At 40.0% G+C, this 24,717-nt stretch overlaps 1 protein-coding gene and 1 long non-coding RNA gene across 2 annotated transcripts in view; one reads left to right on the top strand and one right to left on the bottom strand.

Moving 5' to 3' along the window:
- Nucleotides 1-966: 966 nt before the first annotated feature.
- LOC147818400 (uncharacterized) lies at nucleotides 967-5,897 on the bottom strand. Its single transcript, XR_015437996.1, has 3 exons — nucleotides 5,807-5,897; nucleotides 1,349-1,418; nucleotides 967-1,148 (listed from the first exon to the last, which is right to left on the bottom strand). It is a non-coding gene; the product is annotated as an uncharacterized LOC147818400 (long non-coding RNA).
- Nucleotides 5,110-24,717, top strand: part of taf2 (TAF2 RNA polymerase II, TATA box binding protein (TBP)-associated factor) — a 32,789-nt gene continuing 13,181 nt past the window's right edge. Inside the window, exons 1-20 of the mRNA XM_023419015.2 lie at nucleotides 5,110-5,623; nucleotides 5,858-5,912; nucleotides 7,043-7,203; nucleotides 7,421-7,539; nucleotides 8,004-8,145; nucleotides 8,661-8,892; nucleotides 10,999-11,183; nucleotides 11,372-11,485; nucleotides 14,935-15,034; nucleotides 15,169-15,254; nucleotides 15,340-15,475; nucleotides 15,591-15,745; nucleotides 16,284-16,398; nucleotides 16,577-16,686; nucleotides 17,801-17,866; nucleotides 18,025-18,151; nucleotides 18,621-18,746; nucleotides 21,954-22,094; nucleotides 23,144-23,254; nucleotides 23,461-23,654. Of these exons, the coding sequence (XP_023274783.1) occupies nucleotides 5,574-5,623; nucleotides 5,858-5,912; nucleotides 7,043-7,203; nucleotides 7,421-7,539; nucleotides 8,004-8,145; nucleotides 8,661-8,892; nucleotides 10,999-11,183; nucleotides 11,372-11,485; nucleotides 14,935-15,034; nucleotides 15,169-15,254; nucleotides 15,340-15,475; nucleotides 15,591-15,745; nucleotides 16,284-16,398; nucleotides 16,577-16,686; nucleotides 17,801-17,866; nucleotides 18,025-18,151; nucleotides 18,621-18,746; nucleotides 21,954-22,094; nucleotides 23,144-23,254; nucleotides 23,461-23,654 (2,525 nt within the window). The 5' untranslated portion in view covers nucleotides 5,110-5,573. The remainder of the gene's footprint in view (nucleotides 5,624-5,857; nucleotides 5,913-7,042; nucleotides 7,204-7,420; nucleotides 7,540-8,003; nucleotides 8,146-8,660; nucleotides 8,893-10,998; nucleotides 11,184-11,371; nucleotides 11,486-14,934; nucleotides 15,035-15,168; nucleotides 15,255-15,339; nucleotides 15,476-15,590; nucleotides 15,746-16,283; nucleotides 16,399-16,576; nucleotides 16,687-17,800; nucleotides 17,867-18,024; nucleotides 18,152-18,620; nucleotides 18,747-21,953; nucleotides 22,095-23,143; nucleotides 23,255-23,460; nucleotides 23,655-24,717) is intronic.

Here is a 24,717-nt window from a genome sequence, read left to right as displayed (position 1 = left end):
CATTACTCTTCATTACTCATTTTGAAGCTACATGCAGGGTTTTCCCTACCAGTAGACTTAGACTTTGGTTAGTGTTACACTTTCTAAATCCTCAAGCATGCGAGGGTGTGATAGGGTGCCAAAATGCACTGCACTATAAGGACACTACTGACGGTCCAAGCAGAATTGAAGCAGACTAGAAAGTCGTACAACAGGAACAGCTATGTGTCTGTAGTGTCCACAAACTGTACATAATTGATTATATTGGCCATACAATTAATAATGATACTCGCCAGTATAATCGAGGCCCTAGGTGCAGCGCAAAGCAGTTTTGCACAGTAAGTGTTTTTTCAATACTGAGAACGCCAAGTTTTGACTCTCATTCTTTGGGAGTTGGAACTTGGCAAGTTAGATTCAGGAGTATAAACTCATGAGAACAGGAGGATACAGTATGGTTATTCAGCAGGTGCAAGAGCAGCGTACTTTATGGTATCATATTAGCATGTCTTTAGCATTGCATGTTTGTCTAAGTTTACATGGTACTCCTAGATAAAGAAATGAGTGCAATTTAATATTGTATAAGTCTTTATTTAATGTCTCAGAGAGGTTTTTGATTTGTTTTGTGTGTCAGCTGTAGTTTGTGGTGCTGTTGAACTGTACTGGGTCACTGAGAGATGTTTCTTATATTTAGTCTATCCTCGCTGACCATGTTTATTTGTTGCAATGTTCTTTTTCTTGTTCTGGCTAATTTAAATGTAACTGCATGACTGTAAATAATTACGTTGTGTTTATCTGTAAAATACAGGTGTTTTTCATTTGTTTTGTAAATAAACTTGAAATGAAATGCCGGAGATGACTCTGAAATGGAGTAATATGTATTTATAACCTATTTCAGTTTCTCATACACAGACAAAAATGGCTGTGCTCAAGCTGTGGATGCCCTCTCCCTCCTCCTCCTCCTCCTCCTCTTCCATCACTGCCTCTCTCTCTCTCTCCTCTTCCCTCTGTGCCTGCTCTCTCATGAAGTCCAGTAGAGCCTGTCTTCCCTTGTGGCTGGCAGTTTTGCTTCAGCAACCGGGGGCTGCATCCATTAAACTGCACCACTGCCAGGTGGCAGCAGTCACACTACTGGCCTCTGCCCCTCTGCCTGTGGGTGGCTCCCTAAGCTCCTGAAAATAGGGTGTTAATTACTACACTGTGAAAGTGATTGTTTGAATGTATCCACAGTTCCAAAGTGCACTTGATTTCAAGGGCCAATGCATCTGTGTTATGTTTCAAATGTGGAAAACTGAGGCTAAGTAGTTTCTTTAAAAGGAATCTCTATAGGTTTCTGTCAGTATAGTACAAAGCAGAGAAACAGGCAGATTACCTTGTTTTTGTCTTTTGAATTGTTCCACTTCCACTTTTTGGCCTGTTTGGCAGAGGTGGTAACAAAGTCCCTGGGTAAACCAAAAACAGAAATAATGACACTACTACATTACCACGTCAATAAGATATTAACCATTCTAGGTGGACATTGCCCCAATCTGGTTTCAGACGCTCGCCAGAAACTCAGCCAATGATACAAGGATTCACAAATCAATACTCACTCTCATCCAGTTTTGGATGAATTTCTTATATCCATGAAAAGATTCAATGAGGGCCCGGGTTTCCTGTATTAATATTGCTTAAATGTTCATTTTAAAGCAGAATAATATAATAACCATTATAACAGTTATAACAAGTTTGTACAAAAGGGAATACAGACAAGCAAACCATTCAGTCAGAAGTTCAAAGATACTGTTCCGGTAAGGGAGAACGAGGTTGGTAGTCACACTATTTTACTTTCATTTCAATCCTTCAAAAACGTTATCTTTTACAGATTCCCTTTCAATGTGCAATAGAAGCCTTAAGTGTCAGGTAAAAATGGAGTGCCCTTACTCTCCTTGAGCTTTTTCTTTTCAAAAGATCTAGACTGTCAAATACATCTTGTGCACTTCTGACAACCATCCCTGTTGTGGGGGATGGTTGTTAGTCACACACTATGGGGTTGATTGTCCCCATTTTATTTTAATGGGGAAAAATAAAAAATGGAACCATTATTAAAAATGAATTTTAAAAGTAAATAAACAGGAAAAATCAAGTGCATTTTTATCCTGTTTATATCCATAACAACGGATATACACTTGCAGGTGTGCAGTCCTTCTTGCACAGGATGCACTGCAACCTCTTCATCTGAGGATGACTCCTGTCCCTTCCCTCTCTTCATTGTCCATGTTGATGCCTTGGATTTCTTCAGCCAATAATTCTATTAGTTCTATCTTGACAAATCAACCACAGATTAAACATGTTTAAACAACTAGATCAACTAGATTCTTGCCTAACAACAGTAATATTTTGCAAACCATAACTTAAAGTTGTGAGTTTTCTCTTCCGCCATTGCCACCGTTTGGTTCCGGAATACTTAACCCAAGTCCACACATGCATCAAACAAAATGAACAGAGTGAGAACACTTCTGGATATCTGTACTGGGCTAGATGTACTTTGAACTGGAACTGCAGTGGATTTTTAAATTAATATAACAAACAATTATATTTTTGTATTTTATATTTCAGGTATAAGACCAGAAACAAACTGGATGCATTACATGTGCGTCGCAGCTGTGGGGCGTCTTGGTTTTCATTTCAGCGCCCATGTTAACGGGCTAGAGCGGACACACTGAGTCTCACGCCTCGTGGCTGCATCACGTCGTCTAGAGATTCGGTGTCTCACCCATTTTTCACATGCGTCTCCCAGCACAGACAGACAGAGAAAAGACCTGTTGATGTCATATTGACATCATACCAGCAACATTACATAAAACTGACACCTTCCACTATAGGTTCTACGTCTAGGTTGAATCTGAATATGACACAGACATGAAAAAATATAAATATATTTTTAACCATTATAGCAGCTGCATGTGGAGACAGTGACATTTTAGTGACAGTTTCTATCAAAAAGAAATCAGAAATGTATCCTGCAAACTTCATGTAAAGAGATGGAGCTGGTGGTAGCAGCGACACAGCAGAGAAGCAGCAGTGTGAACACACAAGTGCACACTCAGCGACGTCAGCCGCAACGCACACACAATGCATGCAGTGCGTTCCCGGCGTCAGCGACGCTGACACTAAACTGCAGTTCAAAGTTGTATTTGTCACTTACAATGTACAGTAAGCAAAACAGTGAAAAAAACTATTAGATTTTTTTTCCCGATATAATGATAAATATTTCATATGCTGGAAAATATTGATTTATTATCAAATATTGGCCCAAGTCTAATAATGAGCTCTTTCCTCTTACTGCTGTTTAAAACCAGGTTGTTATTGCACCACTCTGCCAAGTGTGCTGTCTATAAACTGTATCATCATTTTCTGACATCAGACCCACTGCTGTAGTGTCATCTGCAATTTTATGATGGAGTTTGAAGAGTCAATGGGGTTGATTGAAGAGGATTAGGCTCAACGTGCAGCTCTATTGGAAACCTATGTTCAAGAGTAGAGTGGATGAAGTAGATCAAAGTATAGCAACAGTCACCTGTCTTACCATCTGTACTTATGAGATTGCAAATAGGTTTGAATTTTCACATTACTAAAGATAAACGTTATATTTCAAGAATGGGAATATACTCAAATATAAAAGAAAAAGCTGTAGGTATGTGTTGTACAGTGCTACTGTATATTTACTTATGGTGTCAGCTCCCATGCAAATTGCTTAGGGTGGGAATTTCCTGTACGGTATGGTATAAAGGCTGACAGCTATTCTGATTGCAAATTGTGGTGCAGCCCTGCCATAGGGAATGTACTGCAAATTTCAGAACAATAAGGAAAATGGCATAAAAACACAGATTATAAAACAGGCAAAATGCAAGATTAAAAATTAGATGAAGGAAGAGGAGAACCGAGCAGTTTTTAGCCTCTTTTTAAGCTAGTTACAGTGTGGGAAGATTTGATCTCCAGGGAGAGCTGGTTCCAGCAGGGGGCAGCATAATGGCTGAAAGACATTTAACATTGTTTAGTTTTAACTCTAGGCTCCAATAACTGAAGAGCTGCTGCAGATCTTAAAGACCTATTTGACTCATATACATGGAACATTTCTTTAATGTATTTAGGGCCCAGACCATTTAGTGACTTATAAACAATAAGTAAAACTTTGAAGCCAACTCTGTATCTGACTGGAAGCCAGTGCAAAGACCTGAGAACTGGAGTGATATGCTCTCTGTTCTTAGTAAGAACCTGAGCAGCAGCATCTGAATAAGCTGTAGCTGTCTAACGGTCTTATTTGGTAAACCAGTGAGGAGAGTGTTGCAATAATCGACTCTGGATATAAAGGTATGAATGAGTTTCTCTGAGTCTTGATTAGACACAAGGTCTCTGACCCTGACCCCAACTTAACATGGGTTGAAGTCTTTAATGCTCTAGACTCCAGGTAGGCACTAAGTTGCAACCTTCCTTCTTTGTTCCCAAATAGAACTATCTCATTCTTCTCTTTATTTAATTGGAGGAAGATTGATTGAATCCAGTCATTCACTTTTTCAAGGCACAGACACAGAGAGTCTGTGATGGTATATTTTTAATTTGCAGCTATACCACTTCTTTAAAGAAAAATCCACAAAATGTATTCTTAACAAATTATTGCTTTAGATTTTTGGATGTAATAAACCCATGTGTTTGAAGTACTCTGTTTTCCTTTCTTGCCAACAATGTAAATGTTTACTAGCCAACGTTATAATTCACCCTCTGAAACTTATAAAGCCTATAAAAATGCAAGTAAAGCCATTACAGCCTTCCCAATGGAACTCCACTGTAATAGTGAAGATTATATCGTTGTAAAATCCTTTAAATAACTGATACTTCATATTTTTCCGCTGCGCGCTCCCGCGGAGCTCATGCACTTTCTGGTAGGCAGACAGTCTCCGCCCCGCTCTGACGTGGCAAAGATGTGTCCTCTATTTTTAAAAGAAAATAAATTACATTATTTTGCGTCTACCTTATAAACAATCATAAACTGCCTGGAATACATGTGTTTTGGATTTTGTTGATTCTTCTCTTGATATTGAAACAATTTGTTTGTTGCCATTTTTACGCGGGAGGTCAAAGGTTACAAACAAAATGGCTGAACACAGTGAAGCCGCATCCACTGTGTTGTAGGCAGCCGGACAGGGAGGTTATATTTGAATGTTTCGATGCGCGGGGACTGTTGCTGCCATTGTGTGGACCTGTTCTCTTCTGTACAACACTCACTATTACTCACGGCCGACTTATATTTGTGGATACGTTGATTGTGGTTGCAGTAATAACACTGTGCAGCCGTCTCCGGGGGACACACACCGACGCTGAAGCAGTCATTACAGCGCTGGCTGCTGCATCTGACTCCGACTCTCGTTGTTCTGTTACATATAACCTTTTTGTTAGTGTCCCCGCACATTAGAGGACACCCTTTTTCACTTTTGCATTCTGATAAATGTTTGAGCTTCCTGAATCTGAAGCTAGCGAAGTAGCCCAACACGGCGCACCATAACGGAGCAGTGGTTCGGCATGTTGAAACTTCAGTCAAGACACAGCAGCAAACGAAGATGAACAGGAAGAAGGATAAAGGATTTGAGAGCCCACGTCCCTTCAAACTATAAGTTCCCTTTATATAATTTTCTCTTTGTTAGCTTTAAAATGAGTTATATGTGTTGAATAGTGAAGCAAAGGTAAAGCTGACCTAGCTAACGTAACGTCAGTTTAAAGCGTACAGACAGTAACGTTACAAGTAAAACAACAGTTTGAAAATATATCTGTTGGAGTAAATAGTTTTGTTCACCGATGAGATTTCCATCATATATTTACGTAGTTTTTCTGTCACTGCTTTTACGACCCATCAGGTGGTGTGCATCAACAACATCAACTTCCAGAGGAAGTCTGTCATCGTGAGTACACCAGTTACAGTTCACCAGAAAGTATAAACGGCTCTCCAGCGCGTAATATTACACCAAGCTGCGTCCTGTCCGGTTACTGCACAAGCTGCAATATAATAATAATAATAATAATCATCATCATCATAATAATAATAATGATCATGATAAAAATGATAATAAACTTTATTTGTATTGCATCTTTCATACGAGAAATGTAGCTCAAAGTGCTTTACAACAAAGAAGTTACATGCACCAAGTGCATCACATGAATAGACATGAAATTAACGTAAAACGTGTTCAATTATCATAATGAATATAATATTAATATAATAAATATTCACATAGTACATATTTATATATGTTTACTATGTTTTGTTCACATTATTATTTTAAACATTTTATTAAAAAAAATATTCTATTCATAATTTAAGATAACTGACCTGCAGTACTTTCTTTGCTTTATCTTTCTTTACATTTTTTTCTTCTTCCCTTGTTTATTGTTATGCACTAAAAGCAAATTCCTTTATTGTTATGCACTAAAAGCAAACACCAAAGCAAATTCCTTGTGTGTGGAAACCAACTTGGCAATAAACCTGATTCTGATTCTTTAAACATTAATGTAAAATGAGATGGAATAAGAATAATAAAATCACATAGGAAAAAATATACATAAATAGATAAAAATAAGTAAAAAAAAGACTACTTAAACGTTTTGTTTGAGATGAAAGTTATAGCTGACAGTAAAAGTTGACTGCTTGATAGCAGGGCTCTCTCTTTTCTTGTCCATCTATTTCACACATTACACTCATTCAGTTTGTGAAAATCACTCACTGCTTTAAGGTTGATTAATTACTATGTATTAAAAAGTTATTACATAGGCATCTTGGGTGTATTAGACAGCTAGTCTTATGAGTCATCATTTTTATTTGCTAGATATAATGCAAATACTCTATGTGTCCGACTTAAGCTACTTACTTTGCTACAGCCTCACAGAATCATGTTAAACATAAGTCACAAGGACATGGGAAGAAAAAAAACACTTGTTGCCTCTCTGGTTCTAATCCACACAATGAAAATAACTTCAGCTGGTGATTACAATTGTCGTCCATCTTCATCAACCTTTTTTTTTTTGCATCCCTTAGGGCTATGTCGAGCTGACCATTTTCCCCACAGTGGTGAACCTCAACCGGATCAAGCTCAACAGTAAACAGTGCCGCATCTACAGGGTTCGAGTCAATGAGCTTGAAGCCCCGTTCATCTACAATGACCCCACGCTGGAGGTGTGCCACCATGAGTCTAAGCAGTGAGTATATCGGTCTACTTTTGCCTGTGCGTCTTCTGATTACCTGATGAGCTGTCAGAAAACTGGAAATATATTTGGTTATGACAGTGAGTTATGTGGTAAGACACACATCTATTATTTAATAAGAAGTGAATAGTTTTATTTATCTCCTCACATGCTGAGGGTTTTCTTTTTTTCATTAGTGTTGACTGCCAATTTTTTGTATGTGTCTTTGTAGGAGGAATCTCAACTATTTCTCTAGTGCCTATACAGCAGCAGTGAGTGCTGTGGACCCTGATGCAGGACATGGGGAGCTGGTCATCAAAGTTCCCTCTGAGCTCTGGAAACAAGGAGATGGTAAGAGGAAAAGAATAAAAGCCACCAACAATTAAAGAGGCTCACAGAGTTATTTTTGTTCTTCATTACTGATAAAGTTTAGAGTTTTGAATATAAAACAAATAGGGGTGCCCTGATCACGTTGTTTTTGCCTCCGATACTGATACCGATCATCTATGAGTGAGATTGGCCGATACCGATCATTTTTGACATGCATTGCAGATGGCGTGCGTTATATCAGTCTCACACACTGTGATCCACACGGTGTGTTCCACACGGCCGACATGTTCTGTTTTGGTGGCTTGTTGCGCACTGGCGCAATGAACAAGGTGGGAGGCGGGGTTACAGCACACAGACACCAGAGTATTAACCACAGCTGATCAGTTTTAAAGTGATCAGTGACTACGAGCATTAACGCTGATCTACCCATCATGTATTTTTAATGAAAATGAAAACACTAATATTCCTGTGTTTTGTGTCTCCAGATTTGAAGGTTTTAAAAGTGTACATAGAATTTTCCCTGGACCAGCCTAAAGGGGGTCTCCACTTTGTTGTTCCTGATGTGGAGGGCAGTATGGCGGAGAGAGGAGCTCATGTGTTTTCTTTTGGATACCAGAACTCCACCAGGTATCAAACAAATGTGTTCATAATAACCCTGTTTCATAGGAGTTGATTCAAATAAAATTTACTCATTTTTATTAGCTGAGCTTTTTATTAGCTAAATGGAAAATGGCAAGTACAAATGAATTCCAGTAAGAATGAACTGTGCCATATATCACCAGGTGTATCGGCCTGTTTGCAAGCAGTTTTCTAAAAACGAGTGCTCGATATACTGTATTTACTGAGCATTCAGAAGGTATTCAGACCCCTCTACTTTTTTTTTTTTTTTACATTTTCTGTTGCAGCCTTTTGCTAAAATCGATTTAATTCATGTTTTCCCTCATCAAACTACACTCAGTACAAGAAAACACTGTAATATACTGTATTCAGACCCTTCACCATCTTTCCATTCCTTTTTGGACATTTCCTTTGTTTTCGTGCAGACTCTCACAAACATAAGCTAATAAAGCCACAATAGCATTAGTCATTGTATTTGTTTGTGTTGTTGTGCTCAAAGCTCATAACGTTGACTTTTACCCCAGGTTCTGGTTTCCCTGCGTGGATTCATACTCAGAGCTGTGTACGTGGAAGCTGGAGTTCACCGTGGATGCTTCCATGGTGGCAGTGTCCTGTGGGGACCTGGTGGAGACCATCTACACCCATGACATGAGGAAGAAGACTTTCCACTATGTCCTCCCCATTCCCACAGCGGCCCCTAACATCTCCCTGGCTGTGGGGCCCTTTGAAATCCTGGTAGACCCCTACATGCATGAGGTAGGTTTAAATGATGATGCCGCATGTAGTTTGGGATAGTGGAAAAAACAAAAATAACAACATAATATTGATTATTGTTGGACCACATAATGGCGTGCTTCATCCTCCAAAAATCTGAATTTACTTTTATAAAATGAAATAGTGAACACAGTGTCACTTAAACTTTCTGGCCAGTGTTTACAGTAACACAAAGCACAAGAGTCAGAGGAGCCAACAAATCACATCATGCAAAGAGCTCCAGAGAGTCTTTTCTTTTTCAGTGAGCCGAGAGTTACCGTTGATCAACCGAGACGTGAGACAAACATTTGAATCTGAGATGTGAGGATTTTCTGCTTTGTGTGTTTTATATTTCTGTAAAAGGAACATCTTCAGGTTTGTAACCCACCGGTCAATCAGTCACAAACACGTGTAGTAAGAGGGAAAAGTGTCAACTATTAGAATATTTACTGTTATAATTGCTTAACAACACTAAAACTACTGCCATCTGTGAAACATTTAGAGATTAGGGACTAAACTGAGTCTTTGTATTTACTACTAATCACCACTAGATGTCCCTAAACACAAGGTTCCATTAGTGATGTTAATGTTTCCTTCTCTCCTCAGTTTCTTTCTAGAGCACAAGACTGCATATTGAAATCCAATAAACTTAATTACCTTAATTATAAACATCAGAATCAGATTGAATGGCCAATAAACACACACAAGGAATTTGGTTCAAGCAGTTGGTTCTTCTCAAGCAATACACCATACAGACACATGTACACACTATTTACAGACAATACACAGTATCCAAGAAATTTACAGATTATTTAACCGGCAAACAGTATACGTTAAGTGCAAGTGTGTGTATGAAGCTGTGATGTATTATTTAGACGGCAGCATGTGTAATAAGTGTTGAAGAAACAAGAGAAGCTGTGATATAGCAGATGGTACTGGTCAGCTGTTTATGAGGGAAGAAGCTGCTTCTGTGTCTGGTGGCGGTGGTGGACAGGGTTCTGTAGCGCCTGCAGAAAAAAAGGTTGAGTCCGTTTTCCTTGCACCTTGTTCATGAAGAGTATGTGTCATGGAGGGTGGACAGGGGAGAACCAATTCTTTATATGTTTCTCTTGCAACATATTTATTTGATCCATCTAAATATCACAAGTCAGTGTAATCAAGTTCAATTAGAAATAATAGATGTAGAATTGGCATTGGATGATTTAACTAATTAATCCAGGCACCCTTTAAAATGCTTAGAACTAAAGACAGATTATTCCCCTGGTTCTCCACACAGTTACCAGTGATGTTCACAACAACAGACAAATCCTGGGCTGTAGCGAGGCGTACTGGAGACGGAGCCTGTTGGCTGAATTTTAGACAACTTAGAAGTAATGTACATCCTCCTTGAGAAGAGCAGAAGCCAATTATCACATAGAATTAATCTGCAGCTCCAGGTTCTTCCATTTCTCTTGATCATCTTTGAGATGTTTTTTACTCCTTGACTGGAGTCCAGCTATGAATGCAGCTGTTTTGAACTAGGTTCTGCTGTTGTTTGTTTTCTTGTCAATTATTTTTGTGTGTATCTATTCTGTGTGTACTTTTAAGTGTACTTAAGCTTTTGTAAATAAGGTGATTTGTGACTTTGTTTACTCTCAACACAATTGAAAAGGAGGGCATGCCGAGGTAGAATGTAGTGTGTGGACACCTGCCTCTGTAGTCTGTGATGGTAGTAAATGCAGTAAAGACATATAAAGGGGACATCTCATATTGTGTTATTAGGACACTTGTAAGACAGAGGAACCAGAACAGACAATAGTGTTTCTGTTGTTGTGCTCTGACTAGAGAGCTAACTTTAATAGCACCAGCTCTCCGATGTTAGAATTAGCCTCTTTTCTCTGTGTTTTAAATGGAATATCTGTGGGTTTGAATGTTTAGTCTTTTTTATTATAGACATTTTTCACTTTTCACTTCCTTTTTCTGACATTTTACAGACCCAACAATTAACTGACAGAGTAATCATTATTGAAAATCATCAATCATTAGTTGTAGCCTTAATCAGAAAGGCACCATATGATTATGTAGGCCTAATTACTAACTAACATTGTACTTGGTCTCGTCCCCTCTCAGGTGACCCATTTCTGCCTGCCGCAGCTGCTGCCGCTGCTCAAACACTCTATGTCGTACCTGCATGAGATCTTTGAGTTCTATGAAGAGATCCTGACCTGCCGTTACCCTTACGCCTGCTTCAAGACTGTGTTTGTGGACGAGGCCTATGTGCAAGTGTCCTCCTATGCATCCATGAGCATCTTTAGGTAATCATAATAGTGTGTGTTCCCCTGTTCCTCTGTCCTTTCAAGTCACGATAGGTTTGGTATTTCTGTACTGTCATACATGAAATTACCAGCTATAGAAATTTTATAGGAGACTGCCATGGGTTCAGGTTATACTCATACTGTATCACATTCACTCTCAGATTTGATCTGTTGCCTCTGTCTTTCAGTACCAACCTGCTTCACAGTGCTATGATCATAGACCAGACCCCACAGACTCGCCGCTGTCTGGCCCAGGCCCTGGCTCAGCAGTTCTTTGGCTGTTTCATCTCCAGGATGTCATGGTGAGCCTCCAACTATTGATTGTCATTGTTTATTTGCTGTGTCAATCAAAAAAACAGTGACAACTTTGATGACATAATTAAGATTTATAACTTAAGAACTGAAACTGTCCATGAGATCATAGACAGGAACTGAAAGCAGAACTGGTGTGGATGTGAATGCCTTGGTGAATAATGTGCAGGTGTTTTCGTTGATACAGCGCTTCCTGATTACCTCTGTTTTGATTCTGCTGGTGTCTGCAGAGATGGTTATTTTAAAGAAAGCACTTATGATCAGAAAAGGCAACATTGGTCGCCACAACCTCAGACACATCTATGCCCTTGGAAACAATTAGCTCTAAGATGTGTCCCCTGTTATGGGTCGAATCTCCTGGGAAAGTCCGAAGGTATCCAGGATGAACGAAAGTTAACCTTTAACATCTCATTATATGGTCACCTAATAGCAGAGTCTTCGGTCTTTTTGAATGCCCAGTTCACGTTCTGCTGTGATTCTGTTTTTTGTTTCTTTGATGATATGACATAAGCTTTTGCAGCCTCAGGTCTGTTGTACACCGCTGAGAGACACTCCTTGTGGGCTTAGCTGTATCACGGTTCTTGGCCTTAACAGAACCTGCAGTACCTGTTCTCCAGCCGAACTCCTGTTGAGCCATCAGTGGTAGTACTTCAGTTGTGACCAGTCGCTGGGTTTGAGAGGTTTTATCACTGAAAGATGATTCACCACCGGGATTTCAATTAGCTCAAGAACTAATGTCCTTGAAACAATGACTTGTTTTTTTCTAGATGGATTAAAATCTATCACTACAGACTGACATCTATGTCAGTATAGCCGTAGAGTCAATTTTGGCTGAACCGCAACAGTGGGGCTATCCCTATAATCTGGAATGTCCCTGACTGACTGACTGAGTGACTGGTCAGTATAGTGCCGAGCCGCAGTCTACTGAGACGCTCTGGTTTCCCTGCTGCTCAGGGAACTGCAGGGAAGAGGAGGAACGCTTCCAATACACTGAGCCGCACCTCCATTACAGCAAATAAACTACTTTGATTTCATGTATCATTATTACTAAAGGAGACAGAGGAATAATTAAACATAAAACTCACAGAGCAATTTGAGGCTTCATCCTACAACGACTATGACCAACTCTACATATCAAACAGAGGGAGTTAGACATAAAGACCTGCCTCTAATAAAAGTCTGTTATGTTCTGGAGTTGAAGTAAATAAAGACTAAACTATTGTGGATCCCAGACAGAGTCTGTGCTCTGTGGGAGAGACTAAATAAGAAACTAAATAAGAGATCCCGGTGGCTCACTTGGGCTTAGTCCTTGCCTCGGCGGCCTGGGTTCGAGTCCGGCCTATGGCCCTTTGCTGCATGTCATGCTCTCTCTCTCTTACTCTTACTCTTACTCTCACTCTCTCTCTCTCGCTCTCTGTCTCGCTTGTTAGTATGATTTATCATGTCTCCCCCCTCTCTTTGACAGGAGCCCACCTTTGAGTGTGTTGATTCAGAACATGTATAAATACTTTGACCTTTAGATGTGATCAGATGATGTGTTGTATGAAGTAGGTGGTTTGAATCACTGGGTGATATCATGGGAAGAGTTGCTGTGAGTTCAGCCAAGGACAGAACACAATAAGCTTCAGAGACCAGACTTGTATTTAATGGAAAAGTGTTGTCATTATTGGATGCGTACAAACCATTTTCACTGGAATCCAGGCCGTCAGCCGTTCTCTCCATGGTGTTCAGGTCTGTTTGGAGAAGTGTGGTATCATTCAGACCTTTTCATATATTCCTGACGATGAGAGATATACTCCAGGACTAAGCCTTTTTCAGTTCTAGGAATCGCACGATGGGCCAGCACCGGCCCGAATGACTGCATCCGCCAGTATGATGGATCACTGTGTTACTGCCTGGCAATTTGGCCAGCGTGGTTGGTGTGTGTGAGAGACTGAGGGAATAAATCAGGGCTGTTCTGGTGGTTTGCTCGTGTTAAGAGGCCCATCAGTAGGACTTAAACACTTCAGTGCCTCTCGTACTGTTGATGATAAATTCTTGCGTGTCCTTCCTTTACCTCCTCTTATCCTCCTCTCTTCTCCTATTTTATGCTCTTTTATCCTCTCTGACCTCTAAACACACATCAGATGTGGGACCTCGGTTTGCTTATGTTGTTGAGCTGGCTGGTGTGTAAGAAAAGACCTCAGGAAAAGTCAGTCAGATCCCTTTGATTTTAGTAAAGCACGCCTGCTAGCAATTAATCAGAGAGGGGCCTGTAATTGAAAACAGGCTGAGCTCAGAAGCTTAAAAGAGAGCGGCACGAGAGAGAAAGAGAAACTGTTGGTTTCTAAATCTGTGGAACTGTGTTGACAAATAGTGAAGTTTGTTAAAAGCTTTGGAGAAACTCGAGCTTGGTTTACTGAGCAAGGTTAGAATAGTTTGGGGTTTTTCATTCGTTTCGTTTTTATTAGTTTCAGTGTTAGTGTTAGTTTTTTTTTGTAATATTGGTTATTTGTCACGGCGAGATTCAAAAAGTATAAAAACAAAACATTAAACCATTTAAAAAAATTTCAAAATGTATTTACTGAGGACAGATGAACAACCATCCCCAAAAGACAACTATAATAGATGTGTGTTTGTGTCATTAACTAGAAAAAAATTTTACTGGACACAACTATCATCATTAATACAGTGAATGTTTTTGACACTTCAAGTGCGCATGTACTGGTCGTACACTGGGAGCCAGACAGCTGGTAAGATTTCATATCCACTTAATATACTTGACTTTCGTATAAAATAAATCGACAAAGACGAAAACTTAAGACATTTTCTCTCTAATTTTAGTTTGTTAGTTTCGTAAACACACAATAGAGGTTCAGTTATGTTTCTTTTATTTTGTTATTTTTGTTAGATTTAGTGAACCGTAATAACCTTGTTACTGAGTATCAATGCAAAGAGTTGATGAAATCTTTAAAGAAAGGAAAACACTTCTCTCCATAATGCTGATTATAGCATATACACAGATTAAAGCATCTTATATTACGTAAATTGGGCTGGATCCAGCTCAGCGTCAAACCACCAAGGTTGAATCAGCGTGTTTTCTCTCTCTCTTTTTCATGGCCTAATAAATCCGGGTTTGTAAATTTATGAGAGCTGAGATTGCCACGCCAGGTTCCTTCCAAGATCCCCCGAGGGGGAAATTCACAATTACAAAATGATGGAGCAACTCGAGTGTGGCCTGAAATGCTTTTCAAAGGTTTTCCACTTTGAACGAGCTCAAAGGCAGACAAAGAAAGTGTGCAAAAGGACTGGAAAAGTCTGCTACTATTAATTCCGAATGATTCCTGGACATTTACCATAAACATTTAACTCACCCACAATGAGTTCATTGATATTTTGTAGAGTTTTGTGTTTTGAAAGCTGACTCTGCAGTGACATGACATTGTTGTTGCTTCTCAAGGGCTGATGAGTGGGTGCTGAAGGGAATCTCAGGTTACATCTACGGCCTCTACTTGAAGAAAACCTTTGGCGTCAATGAGTATCGCCACTGGATAAAAGAGGTAACACCTTTATTTTAATCTGTTTTTGCTCTTCTCATCCTGGCATCATGCACATCAGGAGCAACCTCACAGATGTTCTTCTTTATTCTATAATTTCTCTAAGTTCTCTTCTATAAATTTGTGGTGTTGAACAGGAGCTGCATAAGATTGTGGACTATGAGCTAAAGATGGGAGGGGTTCTGCTGCACCCGACCTTCAGTGGAGGCAAAGAGAAAGACAAGTAATACATTTAATCTCAAGTTGAAACACTATGCAGCTATTTAATGTTTGAAGTCTTAGTTATGACTTAACCTTTTTCTCTGCAGTCCAACTCCCCACCTCCACTTCTCAATCAAGCACCCCCACACACTGTCCTGGGAGTACTACAAGATGTTCCAGTGTAAGGCCCACCTGGTGATGAGGCTGATAGAGAACAGGATCAGCATGGAGTTCATGTTGCAGGTCAGGAACAACCAGAGTCAACATCTCATCAAAAACTGCTTTACTCTTTATTATACTGAATTTTGACCTCGTCTTAAGTGTTTTTTGTGCCGTCCTCTGTGCTGCCCTCCTTTAGGTTTTCAACAAGCTCCTGAGTCTGGCCAGTACGGCCTCATCCCAGAAGTACCAGAGTCACATGTGGAGCCAGATGCTTCTGTCTACTCACGCTTTCCTCAAATCCATCTCCAACGTCTCTGGCAAAGACATCGGCCCGCTCATCAAACAATGGGTGTATCCTTTATCTGTAATGATCTCCGTCTGAAAATAGTAGGTGAAGTGACTGGTCCTCAGTCGCCTCCCTGACTTGTCCAGTTACACTCAGCTTCAGAAATGGTTTTATACCTTTGCCCTGAGCTATGCCTCTATGTCTACAGAGAGTTCTTTGGACTTCATGACTTTTTTTATTTACTTGACATGTAGTGTAAATTGTGAGACCTTCCTTAACAGGCGTGTGTCTTTTTAGACTATGTCCAGTCAGTTCATTTAAAGGTGGTTCTAGACTGACCTCAAGAATAATTAGAGCAAACAGGAAGCACCTGACCACAGTTTGGAGCCACAGCAAAGAGTCTGAATACTTTTGTAATGATGATGTAATGATTTGTAATGGCAACTTTATCCACTTGAAAAATGATAATTATCAAAAGTGACTAAAGGTGATCAAACAGCTATATAACAGTTATATTATATATATATATATATTTCATATATATTTGCAACCTATTTTCACTCCAGCTGTTCTTGGTCATCTGTCTTAACCTTTGTTGTTCAGAGACCAGAGCAGTGTGGTGAAATTCTTTGGAAGTTTTGCCTTCAACAGGAAGAGGAACGTGCTGGAGCTGGAGATCCGTCAAGACTACACGTCATCTGGAACTCAGAAATATGTGGTGAGCCTTCAGATACAGGATGTGGAGGGAGCCAGAAAAAGAAGCAGCAGTGTGACAGATTAGTGGGCTGCAAAAGAACCATTACATAATCAAACCCACTGACCCATTTTATTGGACGACCTTGCAGTAATTTGGATTTTTTCTCTGTCTGATAATCTTCTGTGTATTTTCCCTGCAGGGTCCCATCAAGGTGACAGTGCAGGAGTTGGACGGGTCCTTCAACCACACTCTGCAGATAGAGGAGAACAGCCTCAAACATGACATCCCCTGCCACTCCAAGAGCAGACGGTACCGACTACAGCAAAACACATTAGTTCATTCACACATGAGCGGTGAATTCTGCATGCTTAATATTAATTTTATTACACTGTATATTCTATATTATATATGTTATAACGTGTTGTTTTACCATATTATTATAACTTATATACTATTATCATATTATTAGTATATTCATTTAGAGATCGTTTTATATTATTACCTACCGTACTCTGTTCTAGTGTTTGCTTCGCTGACTTATAATATTCACACCATTATGTCACTTTGCTCAGATGATTATTGATTATTAGTTTAAGGTGCAACACTTATCATGGGCACTGTATGTATATTGCTTGCCTTGTATTTTGACTTTACTTGTGCTCATATATTTTTCTTATTCTTATATTTTCTGCCAATGCAACATCAGAGCTTCCCCTCCTGGGATCAATAAAGACTTTTCGACATATTATTGTTAGAATTAGAAAAAAAAACTAGCATACAAAACACTACCTGTTACTGTTACCACCAACCATTAGTTGGTGTTTCAGTTGTTTAAGAAAAAGGTCAAGGTTCCCTGTTGTCTAACACACACTGTCCAGGGTCTCAGAAGTCCTGTGTTGGCAAAGTTCAGTGTTTGTCTGGCTGGGTCAGCAGCAGAATCCTATTTCTCTCAGTTTAGGACACATTCGTCCGTCATGTCTCATGACTCTTTACGAGCAGAGATTCTGTTTCCTCCCCTGACTACCTGTCAGAAATAGAGAGAGAAACAAAGAACCTTTCTCTGAGTAAATGGCTTTTAAATGATCAGCTATGGGATAGTATATAATTTGCCATGGTTATGTGGGTGCTGTAGTAGTTTTCATTCATTTGTGCAGTATATGACTGTCAGTCATTGTCTTTGAGTTCATGTAAATCTTAAAGTTGATGTTTTCTCTGTGGTTCTGTGGTTTTTTCTTGTATGTTAATCTTGTAAGTCTCTATTCCAGCTGCGATGTTTTTCTCTTTGGTTCTCTTGTGTCTGTTCTAGTGTAATATCTCAAAATGTCAAAAACAAAAAGAGTTTGGAAATAAAAGAAGAATGTTCCCCATGTTAGTCTTTAGTTTTTGACAAATCATTGATTGTTGTTTTGGTTTCTTTGCCCAGAAACAAGAAAAAGAAGATCCCTCTGATGAATGGAGAGGAGGTCGACATGGATCTGTCAGCTATGGAGTAAGACATTAGTGCTGCCACCGTTTCCTGTCTGTCACACAGTTGGCCACATCCACATGATTTAAATCATTCACACCTCGTTCAGGTTAAATGTCACAGGAAGGAGTTGAGCTACGTTACATTTGTCTTCATGAATGTGTCTCTTCTTTCCTCTGCAGTGCCGACTCTCCTCTCCTCTGGATCCGGATCGACCCAGACATGTCCATCCTGAGGAAGGTGGAGTTTGAACAGGCCGACTTCATGTGGCAGTATCAGCTACGCTATGAGAGGGATGTGGTTGCACAGGTGGGCTAATGACAAAAGTAGCTTTCCAAAGTGGCTTTTGTAAATCATTAAACTCACTTGTTTTTGGAGACGGATCACTGCTCTTGTAATGTGTGCTTCCAGTTGGGATTGGTTCCATCAAAAGTAGTACCAGAAGTACTACTCAGTACTAATATCTCCTCCTAATCTCTCCTCACTCTTTAATTAGCCAAGAGTAATTCAGGACATATACAGTCTTTAGCAGCTTCTCATTTTTACTTGAGTGTCACTGTTACTTTTAAAGTCAAATACATGTCATTAACATTTCATCCTGTGTATTCTGCCGCTCTTCTCATTTACAGGTTGTAGCTGCAGGTCGTTATCTGTTACAAGAAGCTGTGTGTGTGTGTGTGTATCCGTCTTCTCAGCACACAAAAGCTGATTGGACATCTTTGAGTTCTTTTAGCCGTTAGTTGCCTACAAATGCTGAGTGTACCTTATCTTTCTGTAGGAGGAGGCTATCTCAGCGCTGGAGAAGTTCCCAACTCCTGCCTCCAGACTGGCCCTGACTGACATCCTGGAGCAAGAACAGTGTTTCTACAAAGTCCGCATGCAGGCCTGCTTTTGTTTAGCCAGGGTATGTGTTCCTGTGTCATTGTTTTTTATTATAAGTGTCTGACAAGATTATAGAAAAGATTCCTACACAGACAGACCTTTTTGTTTATCCAGAAACAGCCATTTCATGCTATGTTCAAAGTCTGTTGTGTCTTTGTTTGTGTGATGGTGTGGTGCTTTTGCTAAAGTAAAAGTTTCGAATACTTCTGCCACCACTGAAAGCCACACGATAACACAAACAAAACCAACCAACCGAGACAGCAGTAGACCAGCAGCTCCCTGTGTTCTGCACTGAGGTAAAATTAATGTTTTTGTCAGTGGAGTCTGTTGCTTTTCTATAAAGGTGATGTCCGGTTACCAGGGCTCATCATAGGCTATTGAAAATCAGAATATCTAGTTATAACCGATTAATCTTATGTGTGTAGAAGTCTATACGGTTATACAGCAGCCTGGTGTCGTTTTCAGGTGATTTAATGAAAGTGAACACAGTGAACGGCCATGCATAACAGCACTGTGCTCTGTGCTCGTTCACAGGGCTTTAATGAGAAACTTTTCATACAGTATAAAGCAGCTGTGGACAGCAGATATTGTAAAGATCATCCACATTCATTCACAGATCAGTGCAGAGTGATTTACTGACTTCCTGCTTTAACCACATTAAACGTCATTTTTTGAAGCCTGACGTTAAGAATCACATGCGCACACTTATGTGCATGTGCAGTCGCAGGATGTGCACACAGAAGTTTGTACACATGCACATCTGTGAGTAAGGAATCACATGTGCACATGGCTAAGTTGTTTCTTATCACACACAGATGCACAAATTGGGCTTTTAGTAATTAATCACACAAGCTTATTTACAAGCGTCTTGTCCTCTCTCTGTGTGTGTGTGTGTGTGTGTGTGTGTGTGTGTGTGTGTGTGTGTGTGTATATGGGCTTGTATTTCAGCAGCATAAAGGTTTTGAACATTGAATTTTACAAAGTGAAGCCTCCGAGCAGCAGCCTGGCTACAGTAGAACACTCATGATGTGTGACACTACAGGATGTGCTCCGTTTCATCACACAGCGTTTGAGAAGAACTCTGGAGTCTGTATGATGAATGTACCAGTTACCACAGTTGTCGCTAAAGCTTTATTTATACGAACCACATGGTGCGCAGATGACTGAAACAGATTTTTTCAGGACATATAAAGCACACTGTGAGTGGATGAGGGATTCTTCACTGATTAAAACCTACTTGTCTGGAATATGGAGGCTGATGACCAGTCGCTGCACTGATGGGAGTTCAGTAGTGATTGATTTACAGATGAGCTTGATGGAGCAGATTGTCAAAAGGTGCAAATACGTTTTCCCTAACATTCCTGACATCATCTCAGTCTGTTCAGGGGTCATTAACCTTCAAAATATAATGAATATGCAGCTTTTAATCATGCTCTGCTGTTTCTGTTGGAAGATAGAATTCTCTCAGCTCCTCATGACTTCTGGTGTCAGTGACAATGAGTCATTTACACAGCTCTTCTGTTTCCTTGTTTATACATGTCACATGGAACCTTTTCACTGATGCACAAATTAACCTAATTTCCACTAAAACAAATGATCTCATGGATTTACTATGCAAGGTCCTGAACTGTGGCCTGCTAAAGCCTGTAGGTCCAGCTGGCCCAGATCTGGTTTTGTTTTGGTTCCTTACTTAGACTCCTCAAATTTGACAGAGGTCACATTAATGTGGTTTATCTGGTGGAAGAAAAACTGTTTTTTGTTTTTTGTTTTTTTTAATGGCTGGAATTAATTTCAAATGGCAGTAAAAATGATTAAAAGTCACATACAGAACGTCAGAAAGTAGGATTGGTACAGAATATATATGGAAGTTAGCTTGGTAAAGATGGAGTGAGAGCTGAGGGAAGGATACTGGGACTATGTGGACAGATTAGTAGATGAAAGAAAATGGGGATGGGGCTTTAGGTTCAGGGCAGTCAGATGAGTGAAGGTTTGGGAGGTCTGGATGAGTGAGTCACGGTGAGAGGGACAAAACAGAGGAACAAAGTTGTTAAATTTTATCTGTTTTGAATTTATGTCAAAATTTTGTGATAGAACTTGTTTTCATTTCTAATGGAAGATGACAGTATCTCAGACATACAATCTTTAGTGTAAACGACATTGTGGAAGTGAGCTACAGTATGAGAGCAACATATAACCTCCCCACCAGCGAGGCCACCCAGCAGTTTAACCCTCACTGCTCTCAGATCAGTTGACTGAATAATCCTGTTCTTCTGTGGCTGCAGGAAATTCTCCGTTCTCTGAATCTGGTCGGTTCCAACTTTAACCCCACTGGATTTCCGCTGTTCAACTTCCACCTGAACCAATATTTTCACAGCATGATAAACTGAGTGGTGGCTGAAATGGCAGCACTTCACTTCTTCATTAAGTTGCCATGTTGGCCCTTGGTATATACTACTACTGCCTCTACCACCGCTACTACGCACACACACTTTTAACACGCATATAGACACATGAGCTCACAGACGCACATACCCACACCGACCACAGAGCTCAATACGACTGACTTTAACCCTCAGCTGGGACCTGGCTGCGTTGTGATTGGCAGGGACAGCATTTGCTTGCTTGTTTTTGGTAGAAATGTGGGAAGGCAGAAGGGATGGCCCAGGGCTGAAAATCTGACGGCAAAAACACATAAAAACTGACAAATGTTAAAAACACTGACAGAAAAAATATGTGCACGCATGCACACACACATACAGGAGCAATGGTCTCATACTAGTGCATACTCCCCTTTATTTATCTAACCAAATGACAACATCCTGCGCCAGTGACCCTTAGCCCTTTATTACCACATTAACATAAATTCCCCAATATCCTGTTGGAGCTCAAAGACCACTGGAGCCGCTGGTCTTCATACCTGAGGAAACCTCATGTGTGCGTTTGCCTCTTACATTGTAGTTCAATCCTCACCACAAAAATTATAACAGTCAGGGGGGACATTGTTATAATAGTTACAACATTCTTGACTTGTTATTTGTGTGCCACACAGTATTTCTCAAATAATCACTCTAACCCGTGTGCAGCTCATACTTCTGTGTACATTTTACATTTGATATGTCGAGCAGAAATCCTGAAACCAAACGTTTGTCCTCCACATGCTGCAGCTTGAACAGCACTGATCTAAAGTAATTGTGTAATGTGTTCATCTGTTCTCGTGTGAACTTTGCAGATAGCCAACGCCATGGTGAGCACGTGGCAGGGCCCACCAGCCATGAAGTCCCTGTTCACCAGGATGTTCTGCTGTAAGAGCTGCCCCAACATCGTAAAGACCAACAGCTTCATCAACTTCCAGAGCTACTTCCTGCAAAAGGTATAGTCAGACAAACAAAATGCACCGGCAGGTACACACACTTCAACACACACTGGTCCTCGCAACAGCTTCGTTAGTCGTCCTCGACTCTCATTCAAGGCCTGATTGGGGTATCAAATTTCTGATGCCTTTTGTATGATTTTAGCTTATCACAGATCACAGTCTGAGGCTACTTTCCCAAGTGGTCTGAGGCTTTTGGAGACTTCTCAGACTTTTTTAGTGGATTAAAACAGTTGCTGTTCCATATTTTGTCCACCAGAGAGCCCTGACGAGTTTGTTTTACAGCTGTAAAGTGTCCCTCACTCAAAACATCCTCATCAAAAATGTTAACTGTTTATGTTTATGTCACTGCATTTTTAAAGCTCCATCCAGTCTAAAGGTCTCTGTCCATGTTTTGTTTGATTATAGATCAGGTCTAGGTTCTATATTAATACTGTGAAAGTATCAAAGCCTCAGTCCACAGAGAAATGCACACAGCCTGTATTCAGAAACTGAGCCTTAAAACCAGCCGTCAGGACTTCTGTAACTTTGTGATGTCACAACTAAGCAGTTACCAACCTCAGCCATTGCCCAAGCCCCGCCCAGCAGGACCCACCATTCAACATTGGATTTGGTTTCTCTGAGTGTTTACCTGAAATCTACTACGATCATTTTTGACATGAATTGCAGATGGCGTGCATGTGAGACGTTCAGTCTCACAGACAGTGCTTCTCTCAGCCGCAGACACCCGAGTATTAATCACAGGTGATCGGTTTTAAGGTCATTGGTGACTAGAAGCATTATTTCCCATCTAACGGTCACATATTTTTTAATAAAAATCAGCTGATAATGATGAGCAGCCAGTTAATCAGGGTATCCCTATTTATATCAACATTTCAACAAAAATACGAGACCTTTAATATTCTCAAATTTTGGTATCAGCCTCAAGATTCCAGTATTGGTTGTTTTCTACACTACAGAACACTGTATAACTGAGCTGATGTTGTTTTTTTCATCACTTCAATAGTGATATATCGTGATTGATGTTTCATCTTTGTCTTAAATGTCAGACGATGCCAGTTGCCATGGCGTTGCTCAGAGATGTCCAGAACCTCTGTCCCAAAGACGTCCTCAACTTTATCCTGGACCTCATCAAGTACAACGACAACAGAAAAAACAAAGTAAAGATGCATCTTTACACAATTTCACTGTTTAAGACTCAATCAAAAACAAATACACAGATTATACACGAATGGTTCTCTTGGCTTATTCAAAACATAAAAAGACGTTTGGTTAAATTTTGTTATTTTACAGCTGCCAACAGTAAATCTTTGTTCCCAGTGATCAGCGGAGGGATTTACTTTCTTCTCTTCCTTTTCCCCCTCAGTTTTCAGACAACTACTACCGTGCAGAACTGATTGAAGCACTGACCAATTCCCTGACCCCAGCCATCAGCATCAACAACGAGGTGCGGACAGTGGACAATTTAAATGCCGACGTCCGGCTCATCCTGGAGGAGATCACCCGCTTCCTCAACATGGAGAAACTGCTGCCGAGCTTCAGAAACACCATCACTGTCAGGTACAGAGCAGAAGGTGCTCCTGTGTGTGTTTGTTGATATTTCTCCCTGCAGCTCCTCATCTCAGTTTCACATCACAAAATAATGTAAAAATTCTGGCATATTGCTTCCTATTGATAAGAAAGGCTGACAGTTTTCTAAGCTTTCTCTCTCTTTATAGTACATGAAACACAGCACAGTGTGCAGTGATATGAGAAAAGGGTTTCGACGTATTTTGTCAACTGAGTAACGAGAGAAGTGCTTCTTTTTTTTTTTTTGCATTCTTTCTCTTCAGGTGCACCATAAATGCAAATGTTATTTCACATAGACTTTCCTTCCAACTCTGTCAGTTTTTCCTGCATGTCATTCTGTTTTTTCACTGATTTATTCAGTGCCTCTTTCATAGTCTCAGCCTCAACAATATGTGTTTTTGCTTCATTCATTCTGGTTCGTGAGCCTGGATTCGTGTGGAGTTCGCACAAAGTTTTTGGTAAATTTCCTGTTTCAAGTCTCTGAGTTCGGTTTTCATGTTCTTTGAGTTTGTGTAAATCCACTTTATGCTCAGCCCTGAAATCACAATTTCCTTACCGATAATCTGGCGCACTGAGTGCATCGTTTCTGCTGAGTTGTTGTTTGAGCGTCTGGCGTCGTCTATCTCTGGTGAATTCTTTACCTCCTGTTTGTCATGTTTGTTTGTTCTAGTTTTAGGTCCACTCATTACAACAAAGATTACAATGATTTATGTGCAATTATTTAATAAGGGGGGCGAGTTTTAGCTAGTTACTGGTTGCTGAGAATTATGCCGGTCTTTTTTTCCACTTATTTTGGAATGTAGATATGGAAGAGACATTTCAATTAAAATAAAATGTAAAATATATCATTTTTATTTAGTTGAGAAGTTTCCATCTTTAACAATAAGCATTGCAGGGATTTTTTTGGAAAATAATGTCCGTCTTTGTCATATTTATTTTGTTTATATTATTCATGTCTGTGTTACAAGTTAATAAAGTCAGCGGAAAAGGAAAGACAAAGCCACAGGATGTGAGGATTGTATTATTTATTTATCATCTATGAAGTCACAAGAGT

The sequence above is a fragment of the Seriola lalandi genome, unplaced genomic scaffold (genome assembly GCF_002814215.2).
Source record: "Seriola lalandi dorsalis isolate HSWRI2012SDOR001 ecotype SW California unplaced genomic scaffold, Sedor1 jcf7180002054588, whole genome shotgun sequence".
NCBI lineage: Eukaryota > Metazoa > Chordata > Actinopteri > Carangiformes > Carangidae > Seriola > Seriola lalandi.
Note: the sequence above shows the minus strand (reverse complement) of the source record. Positions and strands in the feature narration are given on the sequence as shown.